At 36.6% G+C, this 20,039-nt stretch overlaps 1 protein-coding gene across 3 annotated transcripts in view; it reads left to right on the plus strand.

The window, feature by feature from the left end:
- The window catches only part of fusl (transmembrane protein fuseless), a 152,566-nt gene that overhangs the window by 123,659 nt on the left and 8,868 nt on the right, over nucleotides 1-20,039 (plus strand). For all 3 annotated transcript variants that reach the window (XM_081765178.1, XM_081765179.1, XM_081765177.1), the window contains exons 3-4: nucleotides 11,590-11,773; nucleotides 15,548-15,714. In XM_081765178.1, the coding sequence (XP_081621304.1) occupies nucleotides 11,590-11,773; nucleotides 15,548-15,714 (351 nt within the window). The remainder of the gene's footprint in view (nucleotides 1-11,589; nucleotides 11,774-15,547; nucleotides 15,715-20,039) is intronic.

Raw genomic sequence — 20,039 nt, forward strand, 5'->3', positions numbered from 1 at the left:
TAGACAATGCAAGAAATGCACAAAAAAGTCAATTAAACAGTGAATCATTCATTTGCATCTCATAACGACTGGTCATCATTGGCGCTACTATACGCTGGTGAAGTAAACGTCATTTCCGCTTCCTATTCAGCTAACTGGTTGCAAACAAACCAGCTTTGAGCGGGTTATATGAAGGAGTTTACATGGTACTCGCCTATGAAAATGATTTGTTTCGTTTTCGGATATAACCATAACAGTTTAAGACCATAAAAACCAACATAACCATAAAAAGGTACATGCAATGTTTTTTCTTCCCAAGAATGAAATTAGAAATATTGCACTATAATAACATATTAAAGAGAAACAAAAACAAAACCACAGTGTACAACAAGCGATATAATGATTAATTATTTATTTCACGAACAGATATATCTCTATCTTTTTGAAGAACACTTTCTCTCCTCGCATATTCTGCCAGAAAGAAATTAAAATACACATATTTTTTACCAAAGCTCCCTTGCTTTATATTTTTTGTTTGTTTGTTTGTGACATTTTAGGCTAATTTCGCTGTTTAATATATATTAATACTCAGAACACTGTAAAATCGTTTCAAAGTAAACTGATAATTGAATCACACGCTTAAAGGCATACTATAATAATCTTCGAACAGTGCCTGCCCCAGCATGGAGTGTGATACTCGCCTGCCTGCGATCTTTCCGATCCTCACCAGCGTAAGTTCGATAACAATTTTACCTTTGTGGTTACATATACGTGTAAAAATTTAAAACTCTTGATACAATTGAGATTTGCAGGCAATGGATGATTTTAAAATTGGTAAATCGTTGTTACACATATATGTATATAAGACAACCGCATTTAAGTAATCACAAGCCAACCTAATCGTGCCTTACCGCATATGAATGTTTTTAAGAGTATAGTACAGGCAAGATAGTAAAGTTTAAACCGGACTTGTTAAGTTGTCTCATCCCGTTTGACATAAAATATAATCGCTCGATCCTATCGATCTACGCTAAGTACGCACGGATCCATTGTGCTGGAACCAAATTCAGGTGCACGAATCCAGCGGAAAGTTCTCTAACAAACTGGGTAACATTTTCTACAGGAAGTGAAAATACGCAGGCGCGGTGAGACGGGGTAGAAGGACATGTGAACCTACTACATGTCCATTGATTATGTCAGCCTAGATATTAACTACGAACTGTTGCTGGGGGTCACGGGTTGTAAGTGGATAGGGATTCTCTTCAACCCACACGCTGCTGTTACGGATATTAAATAGGCTTCGGCTTGCTGTTACACTAGAAAAGCCTGTCCAAAGGGGAAACCAATCTCTAGGAGGTAACACCCCACCACGGGAGACTGCCTAACCATGACTTTTTGTCTTTACCCGTCCTCTTTCAAAGTTCCAGTCGCTTTAGAAGCGGACAAGGAAGCTCTTAGCTTGTTTCACCAGAGAGTCCCTAAAAAGGTCGCACTTGAGTTCGACATTGTTCAGCTTAGGGAAACTAGGGATTGATGTGTTGGCTTCCTTTTGCCATTCCAACTGACTAACAAGACTTGGCAGCATGGCAAGTCCTTACTAGGGAAAACACGGAAGTTCCAGTGTTCTTCAGCTTCTTCTGACGGAGAAAAGAACATGATCACACTTACAATGTTAACTGAAACGTGACAAAATATAAGGTACCTGATTCAGCAAGTGAGATAGACGCATTGCAAAGCTATAACAATGGGTTACGCTACATTATTTTTGGAATCTCTGAGCATCTTTCGGCTCTATCCGTTAAGAGGTAGGCAGTGATTTCGCTACACCCCAGTGGGTGGGTCAATATCCTTAAAAACTGGAGCCAGCCCCTCTCCTGAATTTAAGTGGGTGAACACCTGGACCCTTTAAGTTTCACTTTCATATATCAAGTATTGTCTTTCCAGTTTGAAAATGCTGACAGACACCATGGGATACGTAAAAAATGTGACAATGAAGAAGTCAGGAAATGTGTTGAAGCTTCTACCCTTGCATTCGTCTGCTGAGACTGAGGATAACATCCAGGAAATGCACTGTGGGATAGGCAAAGTGTGAAATTTGAACATATGACTTCCCAAACGCTTCTGGTCAGTAATCCAATGAAAGTATACTACACGCTATGACAATGCAAAGGATGAGATTCGGCAATTTGGACAGAGCCAGTTTTGTCTTGTACAGTTCGCGGCATAGAAATCGTTACACAAATTCTAAGTCCAAATTAATAACAAACTCTTGCCCCGTTTTCTTATGCATCCAGAAATACATGTATCAATCGATTAGTTGCTTCTAGTATTCAATCCAACTCCTCCCCTCTTCCACCTCTCCTTCTCTAATATATAGTATATTTGACGTAGTACACTCTTTCCATTCAACTGAAAAAGAAACAAGAATCAAGTTTACAACGTTATAGCTTTAAATCAGTCTTTTCCATTCCTTTGTTCTGAAATATTTTAAGAACATAAATTAAAAAAAGAAAAAAAGGCACACAATGTTCCCAGAGCTTCATAAATATCTTAAGTTTCATTTTTTTCCTTCTTTAAATACGGGACGCTAGTAAGATGCTCCCTAAGAAATCTATGGAAATTGCCATAAACAAGAGTAGATTTTGTGCTTCATAAAGTCTGTAATGCACGCACAGAGCTCTAACATATCTACTGACAGAAATGAATGTTATTCAATGATTCATTTCATTTCTTTTCAGTAATTGCAAGCAAATGTTCCAGGGGCGTCATTTGGGCGGGACAGGAGGGTGTAATTCTCCCTCCCTTGAGGTTCATAAATACGTATTGTTTGATCAAATGTATAGTAATACACTAATAAAAAAGTGAAAATCTTATGTCGGCGGAAGTCTCCCCGCCCCCGAATAAAATCTAGAAGTCACTGCTTTTAGCAACAAACTTATAGAGTTACGATAGCACATTGCTAGACAGCTTACATTTGGTTTCAAGAGTTGAAGGTTTGATCTCAAGCCATATGAGTTCCTGAGCGACATTCAGAGAGAGAGAGAGAGGGAGATTCAGGTACGGAGACAGATAGGGATGATTTATTTACACAGATTTAGAACTGGGGAAAAATGATCGGATAGCATTCGTATTATGACGAAAATTGTGATTTTGTAAAATAGAAGAAGGGAAGGTTTCGAAATGCAAGGATCACATTAGGCAGTTGTCGAATTAAGGTGGAGAACTCTTTTTAGAGCATCAGATGATTGCGAAGCAAGAGAAAGATCTTGAGAACTGAAGAATTAAGAATTTAAAAAATCTGCAGTTTCCAATACGAGTTTCGAACCACGAACTTTGTAGTTATCGAATCATGACTTTATCCATTCTACTAAGGAAAGTTCCATACGTTTCCCTTAGCTACGTTGAAAGCTAACTTAATGGGATATTCCAAAAGTTGACTCGGTGGATGCGCCATTCAGATAGGACGTAAACCTCTTGTAACTTAGTTACAATGTGCATAATGAACTTCCCCTTGTTCAGGACAGATTTTAAAGCAGTAAAATTTGTTACTATTGTGTTAATTAAGTTACGTACATTTGATAGAACCATCTGATAAAGTAGTGCCAAACCCTGTGTGTCATTGTCTGTTAGGTGAATGGTTAATGCAAGTTACTCCTACGTAGATGGAGGAGCTTCGAATCAAGATCATTCTTATTGATTATTTTCTTTGAGCTACGCTCATACTGTGCATTCCCCAAGTTCAATTTTGAAGTAATGCAGTCACAGCTAGTTCAATTCGAAATTATTTTCAAATATGACATTTGTTATTACATGGCACTCCTCACTTGTTTGTAGCCCTGCATAATTGCAAAATTGTTTTAAAAGTATATTTTACTTTCTAATGTGATTGTTTTAAAAAACTTGTCCCTCAACTTTATTTTATAATTATTTTCTATTTCTTAGTTATAATAACATTTTTATATTTATATTGTATTCTATGTGATACATTTATTATTTACATTTTATGTCTTACATTTAAAGAGGAGCTTATGATAATTCAGAGTAGCAGGGACATACATAGAATGCAGGCCTTGGCTATCCAGAGCTCCTGCCGCCACGAAATCACTACTTTTCTGTAAATTATATATAATTTTAGAGACAACAATAGACATTTTAGTAAAATATGCCCTCAATTGCTGAAATAAATTCCTGTCAAGCTTTTGATCGCTGAAATAAATTCCTGTCTACGCCCATGCAAAGCATTGATGATTTTAGGGAGTGATCAGTTAGTAATGCCTCCCTGGAGCAACGACACTTTCCCAGAAGCCATATCTCCAATAATTCTGAATGTTATGTCAGTATTTGTGTATTATAACTTTTCACCCTCAGTGTATTGAAACGCACCAAAAAGGAACTATTCTGAAGTCTTCACTGGTTCTCCCTATGACCCCATGGCAATAGGGCCAACTTTGGACATATCCACATCTTAAATATCACCTTTTATGTAGTGATCCCGAAAACTATCCATTCGACACAAATATAGGATATTTTCGATTTTTTTTCCTGTCACCCTCCCATTGTCAACTATATGCCAACCAAGGCTCAATTTGGACTTACGCAGCACCCGCAGTGTCACTATTAATCTATGCACAAGAATTTGACACTAATATCGTTCGTATTTGACTACTTTTACATGTCACCTTCACCTCTTGGTAGGGATGGTTTCAGTGTCTTGCCCCCACAACTATGGAGGAATTTCAGCCAACGTAAGTATAATTATAAATTACCTTCTGAAAAACAACTGTACGGGTGATCTTTTTCAGAGAGAAATTCGTTAACTACTTTTTCAATATCAATGTATGCCTTTTTTTGCTTTCCAAGCTGAACATTGCCAAAAGGGCTAAACTTCATCTGCATTATTGTGCTATGAGTATAGGTTCGCTTAGATGTTGCTCTTGTCATAGGAAAAGTGAGATATAGTTATCAAAGGAAAATGAAATAAAATATTAAAGTTTTACCTCTCATATTTATGACGACTACGCTAATGGAGACAGTGATGCTGAGAAATGAATGAAATCGTGAGATGAACAAAATGGGAGGAAACGGAAGTGACATGAGAAAACTCATGCACACGGTGTTTGTCCATAATAAAGTTTATTCGGCGCGAGCTGGGATCGAACAAAGGACCCCATGCATCATAGGTAAAGTTATACAGAAAGAATAGGCGTCTAAACAAATACGGAACACTACTATCAATGAGAGTTCTATAAGATTAGATTTTTAGTTATTTCATTCTAAGTTAAAATTTCAATCAATCTTGTTCTTCATTACTGTTCGAAAACTTAAAGTTGCAAGAACGTGATAAATCTTTTCGGTAGACTTCACAGTTTATAGCTCCTTCACAACTTCTTTTTCGTCTAAGGCTAAAGTAGTTACATTCTACCTATTGAGGGAAAAGTGTGAAATTATATAAAAACCTCCAAAGTGGAATTACAAAACTTCAATGGGCCCCTTTTTGCTGTGGGCCTCCCTCACCGCACTCTCGTTAGTTACGCCACAGTTCAGGGTGCATGATGCAGTTTCCCCTTTTTAAGGATATTTTCTAAGGCAGTACGAGGGTTTCTTTTTACTGCTGTGTGAATTTGGTTGTATTTGCTAGAACTGTTCGTTAAAGGAGACAAAAGATCCTATACTCAAACACAAATCATCTCTTTCGAAGCTCTAATGGAAAACGAAACGAATCTTCGTAAACATGTTACGTTTTTCAAGAGAAAAAAGAGCAAAACATTGATTGGACAAACGTATAATAGTATCATTTGCATGCAAATTTATAACTTATAAAAGGTGATGGCTTTTGGATGAAGGGTTACTGAACGGGATTCTTTTGCTGGTGGTCCTAGGTTCGATTCTCATCCATTCTTGTTGCTTTTCTTCTTTTAGCTACACTGAGTTTGTGCATTCCAGATCTTCAAGCTTGAATCAAATCTAATAACAGTTAGTGAATTAAAAGTGGCTGACATTATTTTCAAATACGAGACGTTATTACATGCTTGTTATTGTCTCACAATACTCAACTTTGATATCAACTCTTGAAGCCTTCATTTAACTCATTTTGTGACGTGTTTTGTTACAAAATTCATGATTCGTGTCGGACAAAATTGCTTTACCAGTTAATGGTGACTGCTTTGAAACCAAATGCAAAGTATGATAATTAAATTTATCATATCTGTAGTTTTGTGTGGCGAAGAAACAAAATTGCAAACGAAAGGTTTAAGAACAACCCACGTTATTATTATAAACTATGCCAAAGATTATTGATTTACATCATCATGAAAGAAATACGAAAGAAATTTTGACAGAAAGAAAAATACTAACTTAGAAAGTTATAAGTTGAGGCAAAGAAATTTAATTTAAATATACTAAAGACGAACCATTTAGCGTTTGCTCTTTTTCTCTTGAAAAACGTAACATGTTTACGAAGATTCGTTTCGTTTTCCATTAGAGCTTCGAAAGAGATGATTTGTGTTTGAGTATAGGATCTTTTGTCTCCTTTAACGAACAGTTCTAGCAAATACAACCCAATTCACACAGCAGTAAAAAGAAACCCTCGTACTGCCTTAGAAAATATCCCTAAAAAAGGGAAACTGCATCATGCACCCTGAACTGTGGCGTAACTAACGGGAGTGCGGTGAGGAAGGCCCACAGCAAAAAGGGGCCCATTGAAGTTTTGTAATTCCACTTTGGAGGTTTTTATATAATTTCACACTTTTTCCTCAATGTGTAGAATGTAACTACTTTAGCCTTAGACGAAAAAGAAGTTGTGAAGGAGCTATAAACTGTGAAGTCTACCGAAAAGATTTATCACGTTCTTGCAGCAACAACTTTAAGTTTTCGAACAGTAACGAAGAACAAGATTGATTGAAATTTTAACTTAGAATGAAATAACTAAAAATCTAATCTTATAGAACTCTTATGATAGTAGTGTTCCGTATTTGTTTAGACGCCTATTCTTTCTGTATAACTTTACCTATGATGCATGGGGTCCTTTGTTCGATCCCAGCTCGCGCCGAATGAACTTTATTATGGACAAACACAGTGTGCATGAGTTTTCTCAGGTTTCTTCCGTTCCCTCCCACTTTGTTCATTCCATGATTTCATTCATTTCTCGCCATCACTGTCTCCATTAGCGTAGTCGTCATAAATATGAGACGTAAAACTTTAATATTTTATTTCATTTTCCTTTGATAACTATATCTCACTTTTTCTGTGACAAGAGCAACATCTAAGCGAACCTATATTCATAGCACAATAGTGCAGATGAAGTTTAGCCCTTTTGGCAATGTTCAGCTTGGAAAGCAAAAAAAGGCATACATTGATATTGAAAAAGTAGTTAACGAATTTCTCTCCGAAACAGATCACCCGTACAGTTGTTTTTCAGAAGGTAATTTATAATTATACTTACGTTGGCTGAAATTCCTCCATAGCTGTGGGGGCAAGACACTGAAGCCAACCCTACCAAGAGGTGAAGGTGACATGTAAAAGTAGTCAAATACGAACGATATTAGTGTCGAATTCTTGTGCAAAGATGAATAGTGACACTGTGGATATTGCGTCTAAGTCCAAATTGAGCCTTGGTTGCCATATAGTTGACATTGCGAGGGTGACAGGAAAAAAATCGAAAATATCCTATATTTGTGTCGAATGGATAGTTTTCGGGATCACTACATAAAAGGTGATATTTCAGATGTGGATATGTCCAAAGTTGGCCCTATTGCCATGGGGTCATAGGGAGAACCAGTGAAGACTTCAGAATAGTTCCTTTTTGGTGCGTTTCAATACACTGAGAGTGAAAAGTTATAATGCACAAATACTGATAGATATCACATTCAGAATTATCGGAGATATGACTTCTGGGAAAGTGTCGTTGCTCCAGGGAGGCATTACTAACTGATCACTCCCTAAAATCGTCACTGCTTTGCAGAGGCGTAGACAGGAATTTATTTCAGCGATCGAAAGCTTGACAGGAATTTATTTCAGCGATCGAAAGCTTGACAAGAATTTATTTCAGCGATTGAGGGCATATTTTACTAAAATGTCTATTATCATCTCTAAAAATAGATATAATTTACAGAGAAGTAGTGATTTCGTGGGGGCAGGAGCTCAGGATTACCAAGGCGTGCATCCTGTATATGTCCCTGCTACTCTCAATTATCATAAGCTCCTCTTCAAATGTAAGACATAAAATAATAAACCTATAAATAATAGACATAAATAATAAACCTATAAAATATAATGCAATATAAATAGAAAATATGTTATTATAACTAAGAAATAGAAAATAATTATAAAATAAAGTTGAGGGACAAGTTTTTTTTTATACAATCATACTTGAAAGTAAAATATACTTTTAAAACAATTTTGAATTTATGCAGGGCTACAAACAGGTGAGGAGTGCCATGTAATAACAAATATCACATTTGAAAATAATTTCGATTTAAACTAGCTGCGACTACATTACTTCAAAATTGAACTTGGGGAATGCACAGTATGAGCCTAGCTCAAAGAAAATAATCAATAAGAATGATCTTGATTCGAAGCTCCTCCATCTACGTAGGAGTAACTTGCATTAACCATTCACCTAACAGACAATGACACACAGGGTTTGGCACTACTTTATCAGATGGTTCTATCAAATGTACGTAACTTAATTAACACAATAGTAACAAATTTTACTGCTTTAAAAACTGTCCTGAACAAGGGGAAGTCCATTATGCACATTCTAACTAAGTTACAAGAGGTTTGCGTCCTATCTGAACGGCGCATCCACCGAGTCAACTTTTGGAATATCCCATTAAGTTAGCTTTTAACGTAGCTAAAAGAAAACGTATGTGAACGAGTACATAGAACTATCCGTAGCAGAATGGATAAAGTCATGCTTCGATAACTACAAGGTTCGTGGTTCGAAACCTGTGTCGGAAGCTGCAGATTTTTTAAATTCTTAATTCCTCAGTTCTCAAGATCTTTCTCTCCCTTCGTAAACATCTGATGCTCTAAAAAGAGTTCTCCACCTTAATTCGACAACTGCCTCCTTGCAGTTCGAAACCCTTCCTTCTTCTGTTTCACAAAATCACAATTTTCGTCATAATACGAACGCTGTCCGATCATTTTTCCCCAGTTCTAAATCTGGGTATATAAATCATCCCACTCTGTCTCCATACTTGAATCTGTCTCTCTCTCAATGTCGCTCAGGAACTCATATGGTTTGAGATCAAACCTTCAACTCTTGAAACCAAATGTAAGCTCTCTAGCAATGTGCCATCGTAACTCTATAAGTTTGTTGCTAAAAGCAGTGTCTTTTAGATTTTATTCGGGGCTGGGGAGATTTCCGCCGACATAAGATTTTCACTTTTTTATTAGTGTATTACTATACATTTGATCAAACAATACGTATTTATGAACCTCAAGGGAGGGAGAATTACACCCTCCTGTCCCGCCCAAATGACGCCCCTGGAACATTTGCTTGCAATTACTGAAAAGAAATGAAATGAATCATTGAATAACATTCATTTCTGTCAGTAGATATTTTAGAGCTCTGTGCGTGCATTACAGACTTTATGAAGCACAAAATCTACTCTTGTTTATGGCAATTTCCATAGATTTCTTAGGGAGCATCTTACTAGCGTCCAGTATTTAAAGAAGGGAAAGAATGAATCTAAAGGTATTTATGAAGCTCTGGGAACATTGTGAGACTTTTTTTTTTTTAATTTAGACTCTTAAAAATATTTCAGAACAAACGAATGGAAATGACTGTTTTAAAGCTATAACGTTGTAAACTTAATTCTTGTTTCTTTTACAGCTGAATGGAAAGAGTGTACTACGTCACACACACTTCTTTAGACAAGCAGAGGAGGAGGGGGAGGAGTTGGGTTGAATACCAGAAGCAACTATAGTGCTGCCAAAATGGCTTGTGCCGTACCAAAAATGCGAACTAAAGCTCACCCCCTCGACACACCAAGGCATTGAGCCAATAAGGGTTCAGCTGTTGCTAAGCGAGAGAGCCTTAGCGAAAGGGAGTGGAATTCCTTCAGCCGATAGTAGCGCCTGGAACGGAAGACTAGGTGTCAAGTCAATGTAGTATATTTATAATTGATTGATACATGTATTTCTGTATGCATAAGAAAACGGGGCAAGAGTTTGTTATTAACTTGAACTTAGAATTTGTGTAACGATTTCTATGCCGCAAACTGTACATGCTCATCTACCGTCCAATGGCATCGGAAATATTTGTCTACTGGCCAAGACTACGTTCTAATAGCGGTTCACACGCTGCTGACATTTTCAATCTGTTTCAGTAAACTGTCGTTCCAGATAAGGGCACAAATTTCATGTGGGAAGAAATACTCCTTGTCTTCTGTAGTAGCACAACTAATCACATCTCGTAGTTATGTTTTGCACATGCATGACTCTCCGTTTATCTGTTTTATGTCCACATATTGCATTCCATTCTGTCCACATTAATGCACATAGACTCCAGACCCCTGTCCTTTCTTTGTGAAATTCTTGTGTCACATCTCTACTACCATGTTTCTATCAGCATTAAGTCATTCAAGTATAGCTTCCTCAAAGATGTTTGGAGCTACTTCTTGTTGCACTTCTCAATTTTTCCACAATGCGATGTCACATGTCATACTTATATATGTGACAGTTTATAACTTGGTCATAACGACGAATTTCTTTGGTTTCATGTGTAAAATCTTATCTGAAGTGTTGTAACATGTATTCTGTTATTTTTTGTACGTCACCTGAGTAATTTAGGAAGTTTTTCTTCTCGCCTTAAATAAGGAAAGTGAGAAGTCTTGAATGTTGGAAACATAAAAATAAGAAATACCCAATTTTTTGTCACTCGATATAATATGGACAGGATTAAGAGTTATCTATATAGTTATATCTATATATATAAAAGAGAACGCACAAAATCCTTTGTCCGCTCATCACGCTAATACGGCTGAACCGATTTCTTTCATTTTTGGGGGGTTGTTAGGATTTGGACCCTAGATGGTTTTTATCATATCACTTTAATTTTCAATTACCAGTGTCTTGAGATAATTGACCAATCAGGTGTCAATACGTACAAAAAATCCTTTGTCCGCTCATCACGCTAATACGGCTGAACCGATTTCTTTCATTTTTGGGGGGTTGTTAGGATGTGGACCCTAGATGATTTTTATCATATCACTTTAATTTTCAATTACCAGTGTCTTGAGATAATTGATCATTCAGGTGTCCATACGTAGAAATCCTTTGTTATTAGTTCATCATAGGTATAAAAATAAACGTATTTATATGCAACCCGCATGACCCTGTGACTCGGCGGGTTAACATAACTAACAGGCGCTATAAATCACTTGAAAGCGAAAAAGTAAAAATTATCTAAGTAACAAAGTTTATTGCGTTCCGGGGTGACCGCAGCGAAGCGGGGTGAACGCTGCTAGTTACATGTAAACTAAGAAAATATGGAAATTCTGTGAGCATGGTCATACTTGAAACATCCTCATCCTCAACACAACATTGCAAACATTTTGTCACGAAGGGAAAATTTGTTGAATTAATAAAACTGAACATTTGTTACAGGTTCTTGGCTACAGCATAATAATATTTGCCTTCAGCCTTCAGCTACCTCTCCGTTCCTTCTGCGAGAGGCTTAAAGGATTCTGCAAAATCATTGTTGTGGATATCTACCTCTTCTTCTCGTTCTGGGGAACCGTCAATGTCTGGAGAGGAATTTGGAATCTGTTAAATTTGTATCTTTTAAAAAGTAAGTCCTTAAAAGTTTCTCTACACTGATATTTGAATAACTATCTATATGATGCACACTCCCGCCTAACAAATTTTATATTTTAAAATTCTAGCCTCGAAACTTGTGTTCAAAGTACAAGTTAGATGCGTAAATATCGATGAATTTTTACTAGTATGTTCCTTTAGCTTGTACGTAATATTGTATTTAAATTTTAAGTTTGTAATCCTCGGAATAATTTGAGCTATCTGTAGCCAGAGTGAACTTATTTCATTCTGTGAAAAATTGGCTTTTATAGAAACAGTGACAACTTGACATAAATTACTGTCCGTGGGAAATGGGCTTCACGCGACTGTTGTGTCAATTTCTACACTTTGTTTTTGTGTGAAATTCGTGAAACTCAAATGGTTTCATAATTTGGATCAGTTCGTGTCAAGTTACTTACTGTTTCCATAAGGGCTATTTTACATCAGCACGAAAATGTAGTTAATTCAGTTTGACTTCAGATAGTTCAGTTGTTCAGGTGCGAATCATTTCTACGAAATTCACGTTTTAAATTGGAGAAATAAATCATGAAATAATTCACAGAATCACCGAAGTGTTTTTTTAAGCTAGAATACATTTACGAAAATATTTACGACTTTAATTCATCCTTGTTAGTCTGTCTAGTGCACGCGACTTTGATGCAGTGGTTCCGGGTTCGGATCACGATGGGAGAACATTGAACGCATTGAGGTGGTTCGGATTCCACTTTAAACTCTAGGTCCATGTCTTATAATCTTCGGTACTGAGGAGGATCTAATCAATAATAATAATAATAATAATAATAATAATAATAATAATAATAATAATAATAATAATAATCTTTATTTCAATGCCGCGAACAACTTGTTGCAAAAAATGCAGCACATTGCGTGGTAACAGATCAATACATAACAATGGAATAATAATACTAATGATAATATTACTAATAATGATAAATAAGAAAATAGTAAGAAGAAGAGCACTAATATAAAACACAACGTAGATTGTTTTTAGTTTTTAGAAGTCAATTAAACAAAAATAATTCCTCTCTAACGCTGTAAAAGTTGCCAGTCTCTCTATTTTCCTAAAACAACGAAAAGCCAAGAACAGGAGTTTTAAAATTACATTTTAGCTTAATGTTTCTAAATGTCGTTGATTAAAAACAATTAGTGAGCTCTATAAAATTTACACTTTCTTAATACAGTAAGTCTAAATTTATGTGCTTAAAGAATCTTTTTAAAATTTCACATTTCCAATTCAGACGAACTAAAATTATGCAGTTTCTTATGCTATAATTTGGTACTTTAAAACGTATGTTTCCTAAACAGTGTTCACTGATATAAATATTATCTAATATTTTTGTATGCATACTTTGTCACGTATTTATTATTATTATTATTATTATTATTATTATTATTATTATTATTATTATTATTATTATTATTAGTATTAGTATTATTATTATTATTATTATTATTATTATTATTATTATTATTATTACACTAACATTTCGCTGTTAGAGGTCTGTGATTTGTGCTCCACGTAAATCTGTATGCATCACCACAGATAAATTATCTTTGGCATTTCTCCCATAGTTTTGCACAGTGCCTAAAAAGTATGGCTCTTAGAGTTTGTTGTATTCCTAATGTAAATAAATAAATTTAAAAAAAGGAAGGAATGCTTGAACTTTTATCCGTTTCCGCTGTAAAGAGGTGAAACAACATAACTGAAGGAGCAAATTGTTGCCAAACATAATTTGATACTTATTTAATCCAGTTCAGTGCTAATGTAACGAGTGGAATGAGCATTTCTCGTTTTATCTGATTTTCAGTTTTTCTCATGTTACCCTTGATTCCAATCGCATACAGACGTGTTTCGCGTCCGTCAGTCTGTGAGTTCTTGAAATGAAAAAAAAAAAAAATAAAGTTACATCTTGATAAGTCCCATAGTAAGTTTACGGAAGAGTTAATAAATGCACCTTTGTTTTGCTAAACTAAGCAAAGTCATAGAAAAAAATATATTTTAGAGCATGGTTATTCGTACATATAACAAGCAAAGAAAACCAATTTTAAAAAGAGATGCCTTTTATTTTCAAATCCTAAATCTAACATTTTAAAATCTCAAATGGAAGGTCAGGACGTGTCACCTAATTTCCCATCATGAAACATGACAATTCTCATCTCCTTTCTCGAGATCAGACAAGAAATTTCACGAATCTCGTAAGCAATACATAATCATTCAATTCTTAAATCTCAAATACTTTTTTTATTGTTATATGATTCATGGCATAAAAACTATATAAATTGATAATGTTATGTTAGTAGAACAGAATGAAGAGTATTTATCACCGTGTTAAAGATACAAGACATTACACAATATATTTCAATAATAAATACTATGATTTAAATGTTAATATCACATCCTTCGTAGACCTATTATAACATGCAAGAATTCTAATAACTTCTCGATGATTTTCTTTTTTTTAAAAAAAGAAATAAATTTACCAAAGGAATCGAGAAAAATTTCGAAACGAGACTTTAAAAAAAAAAAACTTTTTTCGAGGATCAAAATGAGATGAGAAAGAATTCGTTGACAATCGAAACAAGAAGTAACTTGTCCACAATTCACGAGACGAGACGAGGAAACCTCATTTCTCATCACGTCTCGTCTCGCAGATAACGCTAGTTGTTATTCCTTAAACTATATATTGGCGTTTTCAAGTAGGGAATAGGTATTGAGGAATGATATACACTGTTAAGCTTTGGTTAGTGCCTACATAGCAAAACATGTCTACCAGAAGCTCTTTTGATATCCAATGGTCCCATACCTATTCCGGGACATTCAGGCTCACAGTAGAAATTATCATGATTGTATAAATATCCACTGGGCTTTCCTTAGGTTTCAATGAGATTCGCTTGTCGCAGGACAATATTTGCATATCAAAATGTCGTTCTGTGATTCTCCCGCAAATAGCCAAGAAATGTGCAGTTGGAAGTTTCATTTCCGGGACATAAGCGAACGTCTGTTTTACTGTATATCCACAAGTTTTTCTCAAAAAGTCCTCTGGCGAAAACAGATTTCTCGTGGACATCTCTATATCTCGATAGTAACGTCCTTTGGACGTCCAAGAAACAACTCTGTGCTGTGTCGATAATTACTAGCCTAGATAGTTAGATAGTGGGATGTAGTAAGCCTATTAAGACATTCCTGCCCACATTTTGCCTGTGTGAATGTAGGCCATTTTGACATATTTCCCGTCTGAAAAATCTTCATATTCGTAGTTTACGCTTTGAAAGTTATTGTAGTAAAACATATATATATAATTAATCTTACCCAATTTTTTACGTAGGAGTAAAATTTCTGAAAAAAAAAACAAAAACATAGACTTATCCATCCCAAACTTGAAAAGGAATTATGAAATGAACACTGTATAGAAATAATCTACTCGCTGTTCTCAAAGATCAAATATCAGTTTTAACGTCCCTTTTCAACAACAAGGTTATGGGACGGCAGACTAGGCATAAAGTGAAACCCAGATTATTACTGAGCTGAAGCGTAGTACCCCACCAGGGACGTAAATAGAGACCATCAAGTACACAGGAAGCAGGAAGAATTTGTCCCTATATTTCCAGGTCTGTTGTGCACAGTGATTGAGTGAATGAAAGAATTTGAAATGCATACTTATTCACTAAGCATACAGTATTACATAAGTATTATTTGCTATACACAATGCACAATAATTTCGGCTATACATGTGTGTTTATTTTCTAGGTAATCCAGCACTCAGTTACTGGACAACCCATGCGGCATGTTTGATATTGTTAATCTTATTGAACTGTGGAAACTCCATTATTGTCCGTGGAGTATACATAGATGCAGAAGAGGAAGGAGGGAAAGGGGTGATTTTTGACTGCTATTATCTACGAAAAATATTCAAGGTGAGATTACCCACTTTCTAATATTGATACTGCTTCTAATGGCATTCATCGTCCTTAAACTAGATTCACAGAGACCACTACGTACCGTATGCTACCGGTGATTGATTAGGTGCTCTTGTGATATTACCTGCTGATCTGTTTACACTAGTAAAAGCTAATCTGAATTTAGGAAACTTATCTGTCTTATTCGCACTATGTTCATATTCCAGGATATAAATGAAATTTCTACTTTGACAGCCCACGATTATGAACCGAGGTTAAGGAAGACGGTGATGTTGATATTGAATGAAATAATGAAATGAAAAAAAGTGGAATACAACAGGAGAGTCCCGAGAAAACCCACATACACGGTATTTGTCCGCAGCAAAGTTCAGTTGGCACGAGCTGGTAACGAATCAGGAACTCCCCGCATCAATACTCTACCATTAAGTCATCACAGTCCCTCTTTCCTGGTATAGGTGCAGAAGATCACCAGGTTCGATTTCCGGTGGGAGTTCATACTCCACATTAAGCTGCAGGCCCACTTCTCATATAGCCTCAGTGCTAAAAGGGACGTTCAATTTCAATCCAACGAATCTACTAAATTAGTGATTTTCAGATGATGCTGTACACGGTGCTGTAATGATATTATACACAGTGCGCTCATAAGTCGTAAGACTCAAAGCCTGAAAGCTCATCTTGTTTCTACTTCTACCATCAACCGAAGTACATCAGAATTACGTACAGAAACTGTAGATAATGAAAAAACATATGTAGGTTATTGCGCATGGTAGCCAAATTGACGATTGCCTTGAGCATTGCTCTCACGTCAAATAATCGGTTTACAGCAACATTGCCAACGGTGTGATCTGGAAGTCCGATAGGGCTGTCATGCTGTATATACACAATGAGATAAGAACCTTGTCAACATGTAGCGATATACGCCCGCTAAAAGCAATTTTCTTACTGAAGGCTTGGTAATAGTTTACTGCGAGTTCATAGGTTTATACCAACGTCAAATCGGCTGCCACGTAGCATTTGTCCATCCGTCCTGCTTATCACTTATAGCACTTTCATGTTGCATAATAATGCTCATTCTCCTTCTGACTGCATTTGCCTAAGTTATCCCAATCCTTAAGATGTTAATCATTGAAAAAATGTCACTTGTACCAACCGTCTAAAAACTGCTGTAGAACACTTTACCAGGACCATGAAGTTAGTGTCAACAAGTGTATTTTCAATAAATAAAAATACGAGGCGCATCCAGAAAGTAAGTTCCAATGGACTATAAAATGAAAAAGAAACACCAGAAAGAAAGGATTTTGTTATGTAGAGTTAGTGTTACATAACATATTTTTCAATATATCCACCATTCTTGTTGAGGCATTTGTCGTAGCGAGGCACCAGCTTTTATATTTCTGTGTCAAAGAATACACTTAGGACTGAAACCAGTGTGTCATAAACGTCTGAAATTCAGCTCCAGATACTGACATGGAAGGAAGCCTGGACATTGTGAACCGCCGGTTCTGTAGAGCTGCTTGCTGCCTTTCCACCACCTTAGGAGTTAACATGGATGGTCGGCCACTACGGTGCTCGTCGTGTACGTTGTTGCAGCACTGTGTCCTGACCATACTTTCACTCATTACATCCAGTCTATACACTTCATTCAACTGCCGGTGGATCTCTTCTTAGAACAAAGATTACCGCGTGTGCCTCACATTTGTTGGGATATTGTATGTGTGCAGTCAGTTTAACATATAGTTCTCTCACACACTGACTGTATATAACTGCGCTCGCGCCACGTTGTGACTATGTGTTTCTCCTCCAATCCTGTGCAAGCGCATTTCACTCTGACAACTCGTGTCATCTTCAGATACTTTCGGAACTTACATTTGGATGTGCCTCGTATAGACACGTGTGCTTAAAAATTAAGGATAACTGTAATAGTATAAATTACTACCATGGTATTATAACAATGTATGCAAATACAACAAAACTATTATGTAAAGGTAAAAGGTACAGGGTATCTCAAATTCGGAATAGTCCAGAGAAGAACTGAGAACTGAATGGATGTAAACCTTCATACCTTTTATACTTCGGCACATACAATTAGATCATGTAGTGTATCATGTCCAAATATGCGAATCCAGTTCTCAGGCTGAATCAGCTTCGAGCTCAATAATTAAGCCAGCTAGTGTTTGCATGCCAGCGCTCGCTAGCGCTAGTATGAGCGGATAGCAAACTAGAGCTCAAACGAACAAACGCAAGTCTCAGTGAGGTTAGCGAGCTCAATAACAAGAAGCATGTATCCATTGGAGGATAGTTAGCCCGAGCCCAATGAGGTTAGTGGGCGCGAGATTGAACGAGCGTGAGCCTCATTAAAGATAACGAGCCTAACCTCGAGCGAATGCATGAGCTTTATTGAGATTAGAGAGCGCGAGCTTAATGAACATAATGAGCTTGAGACCGAATGATCCCAGATTGCAAAATGGCCATAATCACGCTCCAGTCGCTTTTACCCCCTAGATTATCCCAGGCATTCATATCTACACAAATTGAATGAATACTGAGCAGCATTTGAACGGAGATAGATCGAGGGGGAAAAGCACACCTCACCAAAGTTCAAGTCCCAGCCCAGATGGTAGGTAAACGCCTTATCAACTACACCACGAGGCTCTGAAAACTATGTGTACGATCCCATATAGTAGACAAACACACAAAAACAATCCGCAAAGTATCCAGTTGGAGACCTACCCGGGCGTTTGTTTTACCGTATACCGTATATACCGTAGGAAAAACCTTCTGGGAGGAATCATAATATTTATATCTATGAAAGGAACAGTTGCTGAAGGGTAACAGTTAGTCTATGTGATTACCACGAACTGCAAGATACGACGTACATCGATTGGTCATATTGTTCACAAGGTTATCCAACAGTCCCACTGTTGCACTAAGGCAACTCACAAGGCACAAGGGGGCGAGCTGTCTTCCGCAATACGTCGCCCGAGGGTATCTAATGCATGCACGGGATTTAAATGTACCAAGCAGGCTGACCACCATATCTGCCTGCTCAAAAGACTCCCGTCTCAAAAGACTCATAGAACAAGACCGCTCGTTGTTGATGTCGATACATAAAATAGAAATCAGGACTCATTATTCCCGTGAAAAGTTCGACACGCTGGTAAAGAATGAGGTCGCAATGTGTTTAGCTATAAGAGTTCTCTGTTCGAACAGGGGTAAGACTCATCACCTTCCAACATATTTCCATTCCACTCATGACGATACCTTTTACACTATGGTCTTGTTATTGAATGTTGAAGAGGTTGTAGATTCTCTCTAGATCAGAATGTAGTGAAAGCCATTTTGTAAACTGAGTCTGACATGTCTACGAATAGCACACAGGCAAACTGTTCTTATGTTCAGTTATGGTGTGCGGTACTTTATATTCTACATCATTCAAGCCCTTCTGTAGGCAATGATCAATGGGACATATACTATAGGACTTTGCGTATGGCCTATGCGCATGTAACCGTATTTACACTGTGTGGTCGTTTTCATTGGAAGTTAGGGCTAAACAGCGATCCTCTTGGACTGTTGTTATGCTTAGATGTTCAATACTGCACCATCATTGCACATTTTCGTCCCATAAAACTATCTCCACAATCGTGAAATAATTATTGTGGGACATTCAGTTCATTCGATACGGACATAGCATTTTACAGACATCGAATCCGACTAATAGTATTTTACAGATAATATTTGGCGAACTTTCGGAACTTTCTATTTATCTTTAACTATTGTATAATACTTTGCATAAGAAAATAATGAGAAGTGTATGGAAGCTTTAGAATTTGTTGCTTCTTTCAACAATCGGCCTTGAAATAAGAATGCAGTATAAGTCAAATCTAATCTTGTACAGCAATCCTATCAGCTCTTATGAAAACACTCTTAAAAAATATTGAAAGAATACTCGCCAATTTAAGAAACCCAGTATGATATAAACTATCATTTTGTTCAGATTTGGAGAGCAATATACTCGTAACTAATCCGCCCAACTTATCACGTAGCTATGGGATTAACATGCGAGAGACTTCTGTTTGATGTTCGATGGGAGCACATGTGGATTACATCCAGTGGTGGTATTCAGCCCGGTTCCCCCGAACCGGTTGTCAAAATTCTCAGGTTCCCAAAACCGTGTCTTCACCTCTAAATTCAGTACTTACAAACAATAGTAATAATTCCCTAGTAATATTTTTTCTGAAAATCGTATACAAAACATCAATTTATAGATGTTAGCCTATATGAATGAATACTAGTCACTATTGTTAGTATTATTTTAATAAACA

The sequence above is a fragment of the Thermobia domestica genome, chromosome 7 (assembly GCF_964235325.1).
Source record: "Thermobia domestica chromosome 7, izTheDome1.hap1.1, whole genome shotgun sequence".
Classification (NCBI taxonomy): Eukaryota; Metazoa; Arthropoda; class Insecta; order Zygentoma; family Lepismatidae; genus Thermobia; species Thermobia domestica.